The sequence below is a fragment of the Ranitomeya imitator genome, chromosome 3 (genome assembly GCF_032444005.1).
Source record: "Ranitomeya imitator isolate aRanImi1 chromosome 3, aRanImi1.pri, whole genome shotgun sequence".
Taxonomy (NCBI): domain Eukaryota; kingdom Metazoa; phylum Chordata; class Amphibia; order Anura; family Dendrobatidae; genus Ranitomeya; species Ranitomeya imitator.
In genome coordinates, this window is record NC_091284.1 from 838885304 (window position 1) to 838904767 (window position 19464).

Below are 19464 nucleotides of genomic sequence, written 5' to 3' on the forward strand. Positions count from 1 at the left end.
CCTCCTCTGATTTGGTGCCATTGTTTTTCCAGCATGTGGTTCGTTTACATGGCATTCCAGAGAATATCGTTTCTGACAGAGGTTCCCAGTTTGTTTCGAGGTTTTGGCGAGCCTTTTGTGGTAGGATGGGCATTGACTTGTCTTTTTCCTCGGCTTTCCATCCTCAGACTAATGGCCAGACCGAACGAACCAATCAGACCTTGGAAACATATCTGAGATGCTTTGTTTCTGCTGATCAGGATGACTGGGTGTCCTTTTTGCCTTTGGCTGAGTTCGCCCTTAATAATCGGGCCAGCTCGGCTACCTTGGTGTCGCCATTTTTCTGCAATTCTGGGTTCCATCTTCGTTTCTCTTCAGGACAGGTTGAGTCTTCGGACTGTCCTGGTGTGGATACTGTGGTGGACAGGTTGCAGCAGATTTGGACTCATGTAGTGGACAATTTGACTTTGTCCCAGGAGAAGGCTCAACGTTTCGCTAATCGCAGACGCTGTGTGGGTCCCCGACTTCGGGTTGGAGACTTGGTTTGGTTATCTTCTCGTCATATTCCTATGAAGGTTTCCTCTCCTAAGTTTAAACCTCGTATAGGATTTCTGAGGTTCTTAATCCTGTGTCTTTTCGTCTGACCCTTCCAGATTCTTTTTCCATACATAACATATTCCATAGGTCATTGTTGCGGAGATACGTGGCACCTATGGTTCCATCTGTTGATCCTCCTGCCCCGGTTTTGGTGGAGGGGGAGTTGGAGTATATTGTGGAGAAGATTTTGGATTCTCGTGTTTCAAGGCGGAAACTCCAGTATCTGGTTAAGTGGAAGGGTTATGCTCAGGAAGATAATTCCTGGGTCTTTGCCTCTGATGTCCATGCTCCCGATCTTGTTCGTGCCTTTCATATGGCTCATCCTGGTCGTCCTGGGAGCTCTGGTGAGGGTTCGGTGACCCCTCCTCAAGGGGGGGGTACTGTTGTGAATTCTGTGGCAGAGCTCCCTCCTGTGGTCACAAGTGGTACTTCGGCTGGTTCTCTCTGTGAGCTTCCGTTGGTGGAGGAAAGTGGTACTGCGGCTTCTGAGTTTCCTTCCTCAGGTGATGTGGTGAAGTCGTTAGGTGCTGCTCTATTTAACTCCACCTAGTGCTTTGATCCTGGCCTCCAGTCAATGTTCTAGTATTGGACCTGTTTCCTCCTGGATCGTTCCTGTGGCCTGCTGCTCTGCATAGCTAAGTTTCTCTTTGCTATTTGTTTGCTGTTTTTTTCTGTCCAGCTTGTCAATTTGTTTTTTTCTGCTTGCTGGAAGCTCTGGGACGCAGAGGGTGTACCTCCGTGCCGTTAGTTCGGTACGGAGGGTCTTTTTGCCCCCTTTGCGTGGTTTTTGTAGGGTTTTGTGTTGACCGCAAAGTTACCTTTCCTATCCTCGCTCTGTTCAGAAAGTTGGGCCTCACTTTGCTAAATCTATTTCATCTCTACGTTTGTCTTTTCATCTTAACTCACAGTCATTATATATGGGGGCTGCCTTTTCCTTTGGGGTATTTCTCTGAGGCAAGGTAGGCTTATTTTCTATCTTCAGGCTAGCTAGTTTCTCAGGCCGTGCCGAGTTGCATAGGGAGCATTAGGCGCAATCCACGGCTGCCTTTAGTGTGGTTTGGAGAGGATTAGGGATTGCGGTCAACAGAGTTCCCACGTCTCAGAGCTCGTTCTTGTTTTTTGGGTTATTGCCAGGTCACTGTATGTGCGCTGACCTCTATGTCCATTGTGGTACTGAATTACCTTTCATAACAAACCACCCCTTTTTGTAGTATCGGAACCAGCTCACAATTATCTCCACTTCCAGGAAAACAATGATATAAGGCATCCGCCTTAATGTTCCTGTTCCCAGGACTATATGTAACAAAAAAGTTAAAAAGTTAAACCTGATGAAAAACAATGCTCATCTTGCCTGTTGAGGCGTTAAATGTTTTGCAGACTCTATTTATACTCTATCTATATTTCTTTCCTGTTGCAGACTCTAGATATATGAGATTTTTATGATCCGTGATTACCATAACCGGATAAACTGCCTCCTCCAGAAAGGCGCACTTGATTTCCAAGAGTTCCCTGTTATCGATGTCATAATTTCCATCCGCAGATGACAGTTTTTTTTTTACAAAAGTATGCACGTGGATGCCATTTACCAGAGAGACACAATGTGATAACACATCCCCCACTTAAGACTCGTTAACTTCTACAAGTCAGGCTGTATGAGAATCGGTGCAGATGCAAAATACTCCTTCAAGGTATCGAATGCCTCCCTGGCTGGACTGGACCACTTCAAAAACCTTTGTAATGCCTTTAAATCCTCAGGACGATCCCAATCCAGTACCGCCCGAACCTTCGCTGGATCCATGCGGAAACCGGTGGAATATAACTTATACCGTAGAAAAGGGATCTCTTCAACCATGAACATACATCTCTCTGGTTTGACAAATAATTGTCCCTGAGTATCTATAAGACCTGCCTGACATGTACCTGATGTGACTCAAGGTCAGGTGAATAGATGAATATGTCATCAAGATAGATTGCAACAAATCTGCCTACCAAGTGACTAAAAATGTCACAAAGTGCTGAAAGACATCGGGAACATTAGGCAATCTGAATGGCATCACAAGGTTCTCATAGTGTCCCTCGGGTGTATTAAAAGCTGTTTTCTACTCATCCACCTCTTTATTACGATTATGAGATTATATGCCTCCAGAGATCAAGTTTAGAAAACCATTTTGCTCCTATAATCTGATTAAAAGGTCCAGGCATGAGAGGGAGCGGATACGGATCCCAGACCGTGATCTGATTGAATTTGTGGAAATCTAGGCAGGGTCATAACCCTCCAACTTTCTGCTTTATAAAAAAAAAATGCAGCAATGGGGAATGAGGATAGTCTGATATGACCCTTTGTCAAACTTTCCGTGTGATAATCCTTCATGGCCTGCCTCTCCGTACCAGAGATATTGTATTGTCTGCTCTATGGCAGCTTGGCCCCAGGGTCAAGATTAATGGTCCAGTCATAAGGACAATGGGGAGGAAGTTCTTGGTGCGCCTGCTCCGAAAACACATCCCAAAAGTCAGATGGATATTTAGGCAAAGACTGGGTATTCTTCCTTGCAAGCCGGGTGCCCAAGCATTCTTCTTGACAATACTCACTCCTCTTTACCACCTCCCAAATCTGCCAATCTACCACAGAGTAGTGCAGAGTGAGCCAAGGAAGTTCAAGAACCACAGGACAGGGCAGACCCTCAAGCACATAACAGTAAATACCTCCTGAGTGCATGGTCCCTACCTGTAGATGTAACCCTCGGACCACTTAAGTAAAATACTCCTGCCTCAAGGGGGTGGAGTCAATGGAGACTATGGGTATAGGTCTGGACAGTGTATATGGTTTGAGGCCCTAGACCTGGCCCCACCCCACTGTCCAGAAGGGCATAAGCAACCACTTTATTTTTGCCCAGATAGATTTCAGAAGACAAAAAAAATTTGTCCTACCCATGGAGGAGATATGTACACCCGCTTGCTAACCTCCATGCAACCCACGCTCCTTATTTTTCCAGCGGCTGTTTACAGTGAAATAGGGAACGACATGCACCCACAAAATGGCCCTTTCTTTTACAGCAAAAACACTCCACCCTTTGCACCGAACAACAGACTGCTTTCCAGAATGAGTTGCCCCACCCAAATGCATAGGTTCCTCAGATTACTCAGACCAAGTTTCCCTTGGCCCCGGACCTACTGCACATTGGGGCGTCTCTTTATATCTCTGGCGAAGATGGCGATCCACCCGGATAGTCAGAGACATGGCCGCCTCAAGGTCAACTGAAGTGTCATACAGGGCTAAGGCATCCATCACCCTTACTGATAGCCCTCACAGAACTGGCTAAAGGCCATGGGGTTGTTCCACTTAGCGTTAGTGGTCCACCTCCGAAACTTCATCTAGTGCAAAAAGCGTTGGGTGTGGTGGGTCCCCGGTTTATGGTTTCCAAGTAACTATACCTTTGTCTGCTCTTGACTTGTACCATAGGTTCTTAACTGCTGTATGTCCTAGCACCTATCTCTATATATACACTCCATCTTATTATTGCAACTGTGCTGTTATGTTAGAAGGTGCTTTGGCGGTGGCTCTTTTCATTTGCCTGTGGTCTTCAGAAACACTGAGGACTCTCTCTCCTCTTTCTGAGATGGTAATTATACGATGATACGTGAATCATGTATTATATGTATATCAGATTAAGGCTGTCCTGACCTAGTGTATGTATGCACATATGTAAACCTTGGCTATGAGCGGTCACTAAGTGTATATGATAGAAGGCCATACTCATTTTAAGGAGACCCTTACCCATTAAAATGATTAACTCATTCTGGGTGTACCCACCTATTTTCCTGTACTTGTGACATTGTCTGTACTGTTACTTTGTTTTTAGATCATGTTGTCGATAAAAGTATTTATATTTTAACTGGATTTTTGACCATATCTAAAGCGTATTTTTGGGGATTTATGGTCCCGTTATAGTGATGAGTGAATATACTCGTTACCTGAGATGTCTCGAGCACGCTCGGGGTCCTCCGAGTATTTTTTAGTGTTCGGAGATTTGGTTTTTATTGCCGCAGCTGAATAATTTACAGCTGATAGACAGCTTGATTACATGTGGGGATTCCCTTGCAACCAGGCAACCCCCACATGCACTTAGGCTACGTTCACATTTGCGTTGCGTCGGGCGCAACCGCGGCGACGCATGCGTCATGCGCCCCTATATTTAACATGGGGGGCGCATGGACATGCGTTGTGCTGCGTTTTGCGATGCATGCGTTTTTTTTGCCGCAAGCGTAGGGCGCAGAGGACGCAGCAAGTTGCATTTTTTTGCGTCCAAAATTCGGCAAAAAAGGACGCATGTGTCGCAAAACGCTGCGTTTTAGCGTGCGTTTTGGTTTGCGTTGTGCATTGCGTCTCCGACGCAACATCGCACAACGCAAATGTGAACGTAGCCTTATGCTCGTGAACAGATGTAAATCATTCAGCTGCGGCAATAAAAACTAAATCTCCGAGCTCTAAAAAATACTCGGAGGACACCAGAGCGTGCTCGAGACATCTCAGGTAACGAGTATATTCGCTCATCACTATCATGTACATATAGAGGATAACTTTGGTGTATTTATGTTTAATATAAAGGTGAAGTGCTTCTAAATCAGTGCAAGAGTAGAAGAAATCAGATGCTGCGGTCGTCTTACACATCTCTGTTGTTGTAAACCGGTGACATATTTCCAATTTTCTTCACAGTGGCCAACCTGCCGTAGAATATGAAAGGGATACATCACTTCCTCTGCTGTATCCTGCTGGCTCATTTGGCAGATGTTGATCGGCTGGGCCAGCAGACTGGCTCTTGACATGGGATCCCGGCCCTGAGGACACACTTTGGCCATGTGTGCAAGGCGCCTGCACGTATAACAGCGCAGTGGGTTGAGCAAATTATGGATGCTGTAGGTCAGTGGTCTCCAACCTGTAGCTCGGGAGCCACATGTGGTTCGCAGTCCCATGAATTGTGGCTCGCAGCAGTCTGTCAGCTTGGTGCCTTAGCTCCAGTTGTAGCAAACAGTTATGAAGAGCCCATCTGAAAATGGTGAATTTTGTGAGCAGCCCTACACAAAAGACCAGATCTGGATGCAGATATACTGGTCTTAGGGGTTTTGAGAAGATTTAAGTATGGTACGCTGGAGACAAGATGACCACCACTTGTCAGAGGAGATGTTTGAAGCTGGATGTGACAGGGTCTTGAGAGTGGTTTATAGGAGAATACTGAATGGGGGTATTGTAGGAACCCCATGGATCTTTGTATACTGCTTTGGGATGATTGATTTCTGTGGAAAAGCTTTGGTTACCATTATTGTGAGGGGGCAGGAGCTGAATGTGGCTCGCGACCCTCTTTTAAGGCTGGATGAGGCTCGCGACCCTCTCTCAGAGCTGAATGTGGCTTTCAAGGTCAGAAACGATGGGGACCCCTGCTGTAGGTAATCCTTTGTCCTGGTGGATTTTCTGCTGAGTATTGGAATAGACCTGCTTGAGTGACTGGTAGCACGTCAAATCTTTGGTTGAAGGGTCTTCTGGGATAGGTGGGCATCTTGGGTCTCCAGCAGGGTTGGTTGGCTGAAAACTTGTCGGCCAATTAGGCTGCTTACTCTGGAGTGTTGAAATTCCATTTGGCTACCCACTCTCGTATTTCTGGGGCCAGGTTCTCCATAAGTTGCTAAAGCACGATCACATCCCAGAGGGCAACAGCAGAGTGGGCAGCCCTACCATTGAGCCAGCGGTTGCAGTGATGTGAGAGTGGACTGACATTTTCTATATGGGAGACCCCCTGGCAAGACAATGCCCAGAACTTGTAGCTATATCTCTTGGAGGCGATGGTAATACGGGCCAACAGGGTGTCTTTAATAGTTCCATAGTCTAAGCAGACCCAAGGCTCAAGCGACCTGGCAGCATTCTGTGCCCGGCCAGTCGAACTAGTCCACAGGTATTTAGCCCAATCAGCTGTGGGCACCTGGTGCATCAGAACCAGAGTCTCAAAATCTTGCAGAAGTTCATTGACTTCAGCGTTGACCTCATTTAACACTAGCACTTCTCTGTAGCGGAAAGGAATTACTTGGTGTTGGACCATCATGTGGGTTGGGTCTGGTGCTGATGGTAGGGGTACTGGAACTCCCAAAACTGATTCCATAACACAAGCCTTTTCCTCACTTCATCATTTGCCCACTTGAGGCTCCAGGTCCTAATGCAAACAACAACTTGTGGATTTGGGCTGCTTGGGACTGGGTTGATTCCATACCGCCACTGGATCCTGCCTCTGGCACGTAGCTTAATTCCTCTGGGTCCACGTCAGCTGAGTTTTCATCATCCTCTACGATGTGCTGGGCATCCCAGTGGAACAATTCTTGAATCAAACGTGACCAAGTGTCGAAGGCCTGGTATGGCACAGCTCCTGTAGTTGCTGTTTTTTGTTACGGCTATACATCCACTCCAGTACTCTTCCCAAAGCTAAGCTGGTGGGGTTGGACATGGTGGCGCCCGAAACCTGCTGTGTATGCCTCACCTATGGTCTGCTGGGTCTGTCTATATCCCTTCCTGGTTGTGAAGCCCTTGATGGTGTCTATGAACACCAGTCCCCTGGATCACCCGGGTTGAGTAGTATCCTACCACTGCCACCACATGTGGAGACACGAGGGTCAGTGAGTGCTTGTGTCTACTGGCCTGGCTGTCTTAAAAAAGACCGCAAGGACCAGAGTTCATCCCACTGAATGCCCGCACTCCTTTCTCATGGGCAGAATACCATTCAGACAACACAGAGTGAGGGTAAAACAATGTGGGAATAATTTACTGAACCATCAACATACAATAACATATATAACAGACCAGCAAATACCCAAGATGGTGCAACTCACAGAGTCTCACCCTTTTGCTGGCTCACTGGGATCTGCAACTTCAGGGCTTCAAGAGCCAACTACCCCCCACCAGTGGCACGCCGCTTTTGAAGGGCACCCACAGAGACGAGGTAACTACAAGCTTAGGAAGCTGACCGAGTGCAGTGAAGTATGTGATCAGGTGATATGATTGTCCCAACCAGGATTTTCAAAAACCTTTGAGGGTTCAGTGATGGTCAGTGAAGCAGATCTGTATTCCTCCAGCTAGTGTGTGGTCCATTAAGCTGGCATCCTGTCGATTGTCTCCAGGAACAGAGGTAGATCACCCTTTTATAGTTCACAACTGTCCTTTAGGTTACGTTCACATTAGCGTTGCGCGCCGGTGCGTTGGCGACGCAACGGCGACGCAACGCACGACGCACAAAAAAACGCGCGCAAACGCACGCAAAAACGCTGCGTTTTGCGACGAATGCGTCGTTTTTTGACGAAAATCGGATGCACGAAAAATGCAACTTGTTGCATTTTCTTGCGTCCGACGCTAGCGTCGGAAACGACGCACGTGTCGGAAAACGCAACCAAAAAAACGCACGCGTCCCCCATGTTAAACATAGGGGCGCGTCTCTGCTGCGTCGCCGACGCAACAGCGACGCACATTAGCGGAACGCTAATGTGAACGTAGCCTTAGGCCATCATCCACATGTCAGTGGGAACGTGGGATGAGATTAACTCTCATTGTTTCAATATTTAATCAATCCACATAGTTTGTCCTTCACTGTTTGGAAGTCAACAAGGTACAGGGACTTATACAAAAGGTAATTAACATATTAGCAAACATCAATTGTTCAATGACCCTGAGTCCCTGACCTCCAAGGATAGCAACACAATAATCAATACAAGAATCAATGTTGAGGGTCATATGAACAATGGCCTATGTCTCTTGACCCACCAAAGTAAAAAAACAATTCAAAAGTAAACTCATATGAACAATAATCTATGTTTCTTGGCCTACTGAAAATATAACTTTGGCATATTTAAGAATAAATGCTGTGTCGCCAAAACCATACTTTAAAAAAAAAAATGACTTAAATAAATGTAAGCATATACAGAGCAGCTAGACACCAGCCCCAACCCTGGAGTCAAGGGACAAGGAGGAGGAGCTACTAGGCAATGAATGCAGTTACTACATGGCAGGAGACGAAACATTGAACAGAGTGAAAGTTGGGACATGGCCCTGACCTCCTGGGAGAGCGCCACCAAATTGAGACTGCACATGGCCCCTGTGTAACAAGGATACGGGACAATTGAGAGCTATGACTAACATGTCCTCGATTTTGTCAGAAGGTGCGGCATGAAACTGGTAGAAAAACGTCTGGTGATTCCACAGTGAGTCTGTGCTCAGCATCAAAACTCAGTGTGGTGCTCCTCAGCTGTACGGCAACCCTGGTGGAGGGCTGCTAAACTACTAATAACTCTCCGAGCAAAGATAATATAGAAGATGTCACCTGCAGTCCTATGTAACACCACAGATAACACAGTGATAACTCTCTGAGTACAGGTAATGTAGTAGATGTCACCTGCAGTCCTATGTAACACCACAGATAACACAGTGATATCTCTCTGAGTACAGGTAATGTAGTAGATGTCACCTGCAGTCCTATGTAACACCACAGATAGCACAGTGATAACTCTCTGATTACAGATAATGTAGGAGATGTCACCTGCAGTCCTATGTAACCCCGCAGAAAATACAGTGATAACTCTCTGAGTACAGATAATGTAGTAGATGTCACCCGCAGTCCTATGTAACACCACAGATAACACAGTGATAACTCTCTGATTACAGATAATGTAGGAGATGTCACCTGCAGTCCTATGTAACACCACAGATAACAGTGATAACTCTCTGAGTACAGATAATGTAGTAGATGTCACCTGCAGTCCTATGTAACACCACAGATAACAGTGATAACTCTCTGAGTACAGATAATGTAGTAGATGTCACCTGCAGTCCTATGTAACACCACAGATAACAGTGATATCTCTCTGAGTACAGATAATGTAGTAGATGTCACCTGCAGTCCTATGTAACACCACAGATAACACAGTGATAACTCTCTGAGTACAGATAATGTAGGAGATGTCACCTGCAGTCCTATGTAACACCGCAGAAAATACAGTGATAACTCTCTGAGTACAGGTAATGTAGTGATGTCACCTGCAGTCCTATGTAATACCACAGATAACAGTGATAACTCTCTGAGCACAGATAATGTAGTAGATGTCACCTGCAGTCCTATGTAACACCACAGATAGCACAGTGATAACTCTCTGAGTACAGATAATGTAGTAGATGTCACCTGCAGTCCTATGTAACACCACAGATAAGTGATAACTCTCTGAGTACAGATAATGTAGTAGATGTCATCTGCAGTCCTATGTAACACCACAGATAGCACAGTGATAACTCTCTGAGTACAGATAATGTAGTGATGTCACCTGCAGTCCTATGTAACACCACAGATAACACAGTGATATCTCTCTGAGTACAGATAATGTAGTAGATGTCACCTGCAGTCCTATGTAACACCACAGATAACACAGTGATATCTCTCTGAGTACAGGTAATGTAGTAGATGTCACCTGCAGTCCTATGTAACACCACAGATAACACAGTGATAACTCTCTGAGCAAAGATAATATAGAAGATGTCACCTGCAGTCCTATGTAACACCACAGATAACAGTGATAACTCTCTGAGCAAAGATAATATAGAAAATGTCACCTGCAGTCCTATGTAACACCACAGATAACACAGTGATAACTCTCTGAGTACAGATAATGTAGTGGATGTCACCTGCAGTCCTATGTAACACCACAGATAATACAGTGATAACTCTCTGAGTACAGATAATGTAGTAGATGTTACCAGCAGTCCTATGTAACACCACAGATAACACAGTGATAACTCTCTGAGTACAGATAATGTAGTAGATGTCACCTGCAGTCCTATGTAACACCCCAGATAACAGTGATCACTCTCTGAGTACAGAAAATGTAGATGTCACCTGCAGTCCTATGTAACACCACAGATAACACAGTGATAACTCTCTGAGTACAGATAATGTAGTAGATGTCACCTGCAGTCCCATGTAACACCACAGATAACACAGTGATAACTCTCTGAGTACAGATAATGTAGTAGATGTCACCTGCAGTCCTATGTGACACCACAGATAACACAGTGATAACTCTCTGAGTACAGATAATGTAGTAGATGTCACCTGCAGTCCTATGTAACACCACAGATAACACAGTGATAACTCTCTGAGTACAGATAATGTAGTAGATGTCACCTGCAGTCCTATGTAACACCACAGATAACACAGTGATAACTCTCTGAGTACAGATAATGTAGTAGATGTCACCTGCAGTCCTATGTAACACCACAGATAACACAGTGATAACTCTCTGAGTACAGATAATATAGTAGATGTCACCTGCAGTCCTATGTAACACCACAGATAACACAGTGATAACTCTCTGAGTACAGATAATGTAGTAGATGTCACCTGCAGTCCTATGTAACACCACAGATAACACAGTGATAACTCTCTGAGTACAGATAATGTAGTAGATGTCACCTGCAGTCCTATGTAACACCACAGATAACACAGTGATAACTCTCTGAGTACAGATAATATAGTAGATGTCACCTGCAGTCCTATGTAACACCACAGATAACACAGTGATAACTCTCTGAGTACAGATAATGTAGTAGATGTCACCTGCAGTCCTATGTAACACCACAGATAACACAGTGATAACTCTCTGAGTACAGATAATATAGTAGATGTCACCTGCAGTCCTATGTAACACCGCAGAAAACACAGTGGACCCCACTCACCTGGCAGGAGGCAGAGGCAGCAGCTGATCAGGGGCAGCAGTCTCATGTTGTGTGCAGTGTGGAGAAACTGCTGCGTTTTGGAGTTCAGGCCATAGAGGTGGTCGGGGTCCCTGGGTGCTGGCTGCCCCCAATGCCCTGTGTGGTGGTCTTCCTGTGCTGGCGGCTCGGCAGCATGTCTCGCCGGGTCTCTGGGTGTCAGTGTGCGGAGCGCAGTCTTCGCACCTCCTCGGTCTCCTCCTCGGTGTCCTCCTCCTCCCTCTCCTGCTGTTTCTCTTTGCTCCTCTTCTTCTGGTTTCTGTATTTCTGGTGTCTTCTCTCCGGAGTCAGCACCGATCTCTCCTCCCAGCGCCTACAGAGTATATATATATATACACACACACAGGAGCTTCTCACAAGATCAGAATATCATCAAAAAATGAATTTATTTCAGTTCTTCAATACAAAAAGTGAATCTCATATTCTATAGAGTCATTACACACAGAGTGATCTATTCCACGTGTTTATTTCTGTTAATGTTGATGATTATGGCTTACAGCCAATGAAAACCCAAAAGTCATTATCTCAGTAAATTAGAATAATTAACAATAAACACCTGTAAAGGCTCCTGAGTGTTTATAAAGGTCCCTCAGTCTGTGTCAGTAGCTCCACAATCATGTGAAGATGTGTAGATACTGCTCCCCCACCAGCCTTCCATGGTCGATGAGCCAAGATGATGAATCAGCAGAATGGTGGGAATCCACTGTTCTCTTTTGCCCCTTGTACTGCAGCCATTGTATACCGTCATCTCCCCCGTATACCGTCATCTCCCCCGTATACCGTCATCTCCCCCGTATACCGTCATCTCCCCCGTATACCGCAGACTCACCTGTACGCTGCAGTCTCCCTACATATTATTTCTTTCACGAGAGCAGAATTTGGAATCTCGCAGGACAAACCTTGTCCCTCTGTCTGTGACAACCATAGATTGTGTACCAGAGCAGTTGTCAGGATTTTTGCCCTGTCCAGACCCTGGAATCATTTCAAGGACATTCTATTCATCTTAAAAAAGGATCAGGGTTTGTGCAAAACTGCAGCAATAAATCACACAGTCTGAATGTAATCAGAGTGAAAATGAAACATTTCCTATGCAGTCTACTTTTCAGCTCCTTCTTGTACAGTCATGGCCAGAAGTTTTGAGAATGACACCAAAATTCTATTTTCACATGATCTGCTGCCCTCTGGTTTTTATTAGTGTTTGTCTGATGTTTATATCACATACAGAAATATAATTGCAATCATATTATGAGTACCAATAGGTTATATTGACAGTTAGAATGAGTTAATGAAGCAAGTCAATATTTGCAGTGTTGACCCTTCTTCTTCAAGACCCCTGCAATTCTCCCTGGCATGCTCTGAATCAACTTCTGGACCAAATCCTGACTGATAGCAGTCCATTCTTGCATAATCAATGCTTGCATTTTGCCAGAATTTGTTGGTTTTTGTTTGTCCACCCGTCTCTTGATGATTGACCACAAGTTCTCAATGGGATTAAGATCTGGGGAGTTTCCAGGCCATGGACCCAAAATCTCTATGTTTTGTTCCATGAGCCATTTAGTTATCACCTTTGCTTTATGGCAAGGTGCTCCATCATGCTGGAAAAGGCATTGTTGGGCGCCAAACTGCTCTTGGACGGTTGGGAGAAGTTGCTCTTGGAGGACATTCTGGTACCATTCTTTATTCATGGCTGTGTTTTTAGGCCGATTCCCTTGGCTGAGAAGCAACCCCACACATGAATGGTTTCAGGATGCTTTACAGTTGGCATGAGACAAGACTGGTGGGAGCGCTCACCTCTTCTTCTCCGAATAAGCTGTTTTCCAGATGTCCCAAACAATCGAAAAGGGGATTCATCAGAGAAAATGACTTTGCCCCAGTCCTCAGCAGTCCACTCCCTGTACCTTTTGCAGAATATCAGTCGGTCCCTGATGTTTTTTCTGGAGAGAAGTCACTTCTTTGATGCCCTCCTTGAAACCAGGCCTTGCTCAAAGAGTCTCCGCCTCACAGTGCATGCAGAAGCACTCACACCAACCTGCTGCCATTCCTGAGCAAGCTCGGCACTGCTGGTAGTCCGATCCCGCAGCTGAAACAGTTTTAAGATACGGTCCTGGCGCTTGCTGGTCTTTCTTGGGCGCCTTGGAGCCTTTTTGACAACAATGGAAGCTCTCTCCTTGAAGTTCTTGATGATGCGATAGATTGTTGACTGAGGTGCAATCTTTGTAGCTGCGATACTCTTCCCTGTTAGGCCATTTTTGTGCAGTGCAATGATGGCTGCACGTGTTTCTTTAGAGATAACCATGGTTAACTGAAGAGAAACAATGATACCAAGCACCAGCCTCCTTTTAAAGTGTCCAGTGATGTCATTCTTACTTATTCATGACTGATTGATCGCCATCCCTGTCCTCATCAACACCCACACCTGTGTTAATGGATCAATCACTAAAACGATGTTAGCTGCTCCTTTTAAGGCAGGACTGCAATGATGTTGAAATGTGTTTTGGGGGTTAAAGTTCATTTTCTGGGCAAATATTGACTTTGTAAGTACAGTAATTGCTGTTAAGCTGATCACTCTGACATTCAGGAGTATATGCAAATTGCCATTAGAAAAAATGAAGCAGTAGACTTTGGAAAAATTAATATTTGTCTCATTCTCAAAACTTTTGGCCATGACTGTACAGTCTGCTCTTCTGAGCCTTCCTGTGCCGTCTACTCTTCTGCTCCTTCCTGTGCCGTCTGCTCTTCAGCTCCTTCCTGTGCCGTCTGCTCTTCAGCTCCTTCCTGTGCCGTCTGCTCTTCAGCTCCTTCCTGTGCCGTCTGCTCTTCAGCTCCTTCCTGTGCCGTCTGCTCTTCAGCTCCTTCCTGTGCCGTCTGCTCTTCAGCTCCTTCCTGTGCCGTCTGCTCTTCAGCTCCTTCCTGTGCCGTCTACTCTTCAGCTCCTTCCTGTGCCGTCTACTCCTCAGCTCCTTCCTGTGCCGTCTACTCCTCAGCTCCTTCCTGTGCCGTCTACTCTTCAGCTCCTTCCTGTGCCGTCTACTCTTCAGCTCCTTCCTGTGCCGTCTACTCTTCAGCTCCTTCCTGTGCCGTCTACTCTTCAGCTCCTTCCTGTGCCGTCTACTCTTCAGCTCCTTCCTGTGCCGTCTACTCCTCAGCTCCTTCCTGTGCCGTCTACTCTTCAGCTCCTTCCTGTGCCGTCTACTCTTCAGCTCCTTCCTGTGCCATCTACTCTTCAGCTCCTTGCTGTGGAGTCTCTCTCGTGCAGTCTACACTTTTGCTCCTCCCTGTGCAGTCTACTCTTCAACTCCTTCCTGTGCAGTCTCTCTCCTGTGCAACCTACTCTTTTGCTCCTCCCTGTGCAGTCTACTCTTCAGCTCCTTCCTGTGCAGTCTCTCTGCTGCACAGTCTACTCTTCAGCTCCTTCCTGTGCCGTCTACTCTTCAGCTCCTTCCTGTGCCGTCTACTCTTCAGCTCCTTCCTGTGCCATCTACTCTTCAGCTCCTTGCTGTGGAGTCTCTCTCGTGCAGTCTACACTTTTGCTCCTCCCTGTGCAGTCTACTCTTCAACTCCTTCCTGTGCAGTCTCTCTCCTGTGCAATCTACTCTTTTGCTCCTCCCTGTGCAGTCTACTCTTCAGCTCCTTCCTGTGCAGTCTCTCTCCTGCACAGTCTACTCTTCAGCTCCTTCCTGTGCCGTCTATTCTTCAGCTCCTTCCTGTGCCATCTACTCTTTCGCTCCTTCCTGTGCTATTTACTTTTCAGCTTCTTCCTGTGCAGTCTCTCTCTCCTGTGCAATCTACTCTTTTGCTCCTTCCTGTGCCATCTACTCTTCAGTTCCTTCCTGTGCCGTCTACTCTTCTGCTCCTTCCTGTGCCGTCTACTCTTCAGCTCCTTCCTGGGCAGTCTCTCTCCTGCACAGTCTACTCTTCAGCTCCTTCCTGGTCCGTCTACTCTTCAGCTCCTTCCTGTGCAGTCTCTCTTCTGCACAGTCTACTCTTCTGCTCCTTCCTGTGCTGTCTACTCTTCAGCTGCTTCCTGTGCCGTCTACTCTTCAGCTCCTTCCTGTGCCATCTACTCTTCAGCTCCTTCCTGTGCCGTCTACTCTTCAGCTCCTTCCTGTGCCGTCTACTCTTCAGCTCCTTCCTGTTCCGTCTACTCTTCAGCTCCTTCCTGTGCCATCTACTCTTCTGCTCCTTCCTGTGCCATCTACTCTTCAGCTCCTTCCTGTGCAGTCTACTCTTTTGCTCCTCCTTCTGCAGCCTACTCTTCAGCTCCTTCCTGTGCAGTCTCTCTCCTGCACAGTCTACTCTTCACCTCCTTCCTGTGCCGTCTACTCTTCAGCTCCTTCCTGTGCCGTCTACTCTTCTGCTCCTTCCTGTGCCGTCTACTCTTCTGCTCCTTCCTGTGCCGTCTACTCTTCAGCTCCTTCCTGTGCCGTCTACTCTTCAGCTCCTTCCTGTGCCATCTACTCTTCTGCTCCTTCCTGTGCCATTTACTCTTCTGCTCCTTCATGTGCCGTCTACTCTTCACCTCCTTCCTGTGCCGTCTACTCTTCAGCTCATTCCTGTGCAGTCTACTCTTCAGCTTCTTCCTTTGCCGTCTACTCTTCAGCTCCTTCCTGTGCCGTCTACTCTTCAGCTCCTTCCTGTGCCGTCTACTCTTCAGCTCCTTCCTGTGCCGTCTACTCTTCTGCTCCTTCCTGTGACGTCTACTCTTCTGCTCCTTCATGTGACGTCTACTCTTCTGCTCCTTCATGTGCCGTCTACTCTTCACCTCCTTCCTGTGCCGTCTACTCTTCAGCTCCTTCCTGTGCCGTCTACTCTTCAGCTCCTTCCTGTGCCGTCTACTCTTCAGCTCCTTCCTGTGCCGTCTACTCTTCAGCTCCTTCCTGTGCCGTCTACTCTTCAGCTCCTTCCTGTGCCGTCTACTCTTCAGCTCCTTCCTGTGCCGTCTACTCTTCAGCTCCTTCCTGTGCCGTCTACTCTTCAGCTCCTTCCTGTGCCGTCTACTCTTCTGCTCCTTCCTGTGACGTCTACTCTTCTGCTCCTTCATGTGACGTCTACTCTTCTGCTCCTTCATGTGACGTCTACTCTTCTGCTCCTTCATGTGCCGTCTACTCTTCAGCTCCTTCCTGTGCCGTCTACTCTTCAGCTCCTTCCTGTGCCGTCTACTCTTCAGCTCCTTCCTGTGCCGTCTACTCTTCAGCTCCTTTCTGTGCCGTCTACTCTTCAGCTCCTTTCTGTGCCGTCTACTCTTCAGCTCCTTTCTGTGCCGTCTACTCTTCAGCTCCTTTCTGTGCCGTCTACTCTTCAGCTCCTTCCTATGCAGTCTACTCTTCAGCTCCTTCCTATGCAGTCTACTCTTCAGCTCATTCCTGTGTAGTTTACTCTTCAGCTTCTTCCTGTGCCGTCTACTCTTCAGCTCCTTCCTGTGCCGTCTACTCTTCAGCTCCTTCCTGTGCCGTCTACTCTTCAGCTCCTTCCTGTGCCGTCTACTCTTCTGCTCCTTCCTGTGCCGTCTACTCTTCACCTCCTTCCTGTGCTGTCTACTCTTCAGCTCCTTCCTGTGCCGTCCACTCTTCAGCACCTTCCTGTGCAGTCTCTCTCTCCTGTGCAATCTACTCTTCTGCTCCTTCCTGTGCAGTTTACTCTTTTGCTCACTCTCTCAGTCCTGCAAACTTGAAGCCTTGATGTAATACTCGACTCTGATCTCTCCTTCCACATTCAAGCCCTCTCCACTTCCTGCCAACTTCAACTTAAGAAATATTTCACGGATCCGTACAATCCTTAACCAAGAATCTGCAAAAACACTAGTGCATGCTCTTAACTCCTGCTCTTGACTACTGTAACCTCCTGCTCCGTGGCCTTCCCTCTAACACTCTCGCACCCCTCCAATCTATTCTAAACTCTGCTGCCCGACTAATCCACCTGTCCCCCCGCTATTCCCCGGCCTCTCCCCTCTGTCAATACCTTCACTGGCTCCCCATTACCCAGAGACTCCAGTACAAAACCCTAACCATGACATACAAAGCCATCCACAACCTGTCTCCTCCATACATCTGTGACCTCGTGTCCCGGTACTTACCTACACGCAACCTCCGATCCTCACAAGACCTCCTTCTCTACTCCCTTCATATCTCCTCTTCCCACAATTGCATACACGATTTCTCCCGCGCATCCCCCCTACTCGAACTCTCTACCCCAGGGGTGGGGAATCTTTTTTCTGCCAATGGCCATTTGGATATTTATACCATCCTTCGGGGGCCGTACAAACTCCACCCACAAAGTACATCCTGACTCCGGCACTGGTTTCAGGATGTAATCTTTCATTGCATGCCCTTCAGTGTTCAGCAGTGAACAGTGTGTGTGTGCTAACAGAGCAAGAAGAAATTAATGAGCTTGTGGCAATCAAAATACAGCTCTTTGCCCAAGAATGCGGTCCATGAGAATCTGCTCGGGGGCCTGATAAAAGGTAATTGAGGGCCGTAAATGGCCCGGGGGCCTGAGGTTCCCCACCCCTGCTCTACCCCAACATATCAGATTCTTGATTACCAGGGAAACGTTGAAAAGGAGCCTGAAGGCCTACCCCTTTTCACATGTATATTCCCCGGCCTCTCCCCTCTGTCAATCCCTTCACTGGCTCCCCATTGCCCAGAGACTCCACTACAAAACCCTTACCATGACGTACAAAGCCATCCACAACCTGTGTCCTCCATACATCTGTGACCTCGTCTCCCGGTACTTACCTACCCGCAACCTCCAATCCTCACAAGATCTCCTTCTCTACTCCCCTCTTATCTCCTCTTCTCACAATCGTATACAAGATTTCTCTCGCGTATCACCCCTACTCTGGAACCCTCTACCACAACACATCAGACTCTCGCCTACCATCGAAACCTTCAAAAAGAACCTGAAGACCCACCTCTTCAGACAAGCCTACAACCTGCAGTAACCACCAATCGACCAAACCGCTGCATGACCAGCTCTACCCTCACCTACTGTATTCTCACCCATCCCTTGTAGATTGTGAGCCTTCGCGGGCAGGGTCCTCATTCCTCCTGTACCAGTTATGACTTGTATTGTTTAAGATTATTGTACTTGTTTTTATTATGTATACCCCTCCTCACATGTAAAGCGCCATGGAATAAATGGCGCTATAACAATAAATAATAATAATAATAATAATAATGTATAGAGCCATGGTATAAATGACTATAATAATAATCTCATCCACCCTCAAATGCCTACTCTGATCGCTCTTGTCCATTTTCAGACATCTCTCAATCCTTCTCCTCTCATCCATCATCAGATATCTCTTGATCATTTTTTAATGTCTATCTTAGGTTGTCTCTCAATCCTTCTTCTCCCGTCCATCCTCAGACATCTTCCTTGATCCTTCTAAATCAACCATCCTCGGAGGTCTCCCCTGGGCTTTCTCTTCCCATCCTTCCTCAGACATCTTCCTTGATCGTTCTCTTCTTGTCCATCCTCAGATATCGCTCGATCCTTCTCTTCCCATCCATCCTCAGACATCTTCCTTGTTCAAGTTCAAGTGTTGTCCGTCCTCAGATATCTCCTTTCATCTTTCCCTTCTTGTCCATCCTCAGATATCGCTCGATCCCTCTCTTCCCATCCATCCTCAGAGGTCTCCCCTGGGCTTTCTCTTACCATCTGTCCTCAGACATCTTCCTTGATCGTTCTCTTCTTGTCCATCCTCAGATATCGCTTGATCCTTCTCTTCCCATCCATCCTCAGAGGTCTCCCCTGGGCTTTCTCTTCCCATCTGTCCTCAGACATCTTCCTTCATCTTTCCCTTCTTGTCCATCCTCAGATATCGCTCGATTCCTCTCTTCCCATCCATCCTCAGCCATCTTCCTTGTTCAAGTTCAAGTCTTGTCCGTCCTCAGATATCTCCTTTCATCTTTCCCTTCTTGTCCATCCTCAGATATCGCTCGATCCCTCTCTTCCCATCCATCCTCAGAGGTCTCCCCTGGGCTTTCTCTTACCATCTGTCCTCAGACATCTTCCTTGATCGTTCTCTTCTTGTCCATCCTCAGATATCGCTCGATCCCTCTCTTCCCATCCATCCTCAGACATCTTCCTTGTTCAAG

The 19464-nt window shown here is 46.8% G+C and overlaps 2 protein-coding genes across 2 annotated transcripts in view; both read right to left on the reverse strand.

Annotated features, from left to right (window-relative positions):
• CHRNA10 (cholinergic receptor nicotinic alpha 10 subunit) overlaps window positions 1-11666 on the reverse strand; it is a 102969-nt gene extending 91303 nt beyond the window's left edge. Inside the window, exon 1 of the mRNA XM_069759570.1 lies at window positions 11330-11666. Within this exon, the coding sequence (XP_069615671.1) occupies window positions 11330-11375 (46 nt within the window). The 5' untranslated portion in view covers window positions 11376-11666. The remainder of the gene's footprint in view (window positions 1-11329) is intronic.
• Window positions 11667-14013: 2347 nt separating this feature from the next.
• On the reverse strand, window positions 14014-18886 carry LOC138671843 (trichohyalin-like). Its single transcript, XM_069759974.1, has 3 exons — window positions 18762-18886; window positions 15619-16989; window positions 14014-14599 (listed from the first exon to the last, which is right to left on the reverse strand). Exons 1-3 carry the CDS (start codon window positions 18884-18886, stop codon window positions 14014-14016), a joined length of 2082 nt encoding a protein of 693 aa, XP_069616075.1.
• Between the last annotated feature and the right edge of the window lie 578 nt (window positions 18887-19464).

Coding starts and splice junctions, on each gene's coding strand:
- LOC138671843 (XM_069759974.1), bottom strand. CDS start 18,886: ATGTCTGAGGATGGATGGGAAGAGAAGGATCGAGCGATATCTGAGGAT. Junction 16,990..18,761: donor AGGGGAGACCTCCGAGGATG/GTTGATTTAGAA, acceptor TAAACTGCACAG/GAAGGAGCAGAAGAGTAGAT. Junction 14,600..15,618: donor GCACAGGAAGGAGCTGAAGA/GTAGGCTGCAGA, acceptor GAGACTCCACAG/CAAGGAGCTGAAGAGTAGAT.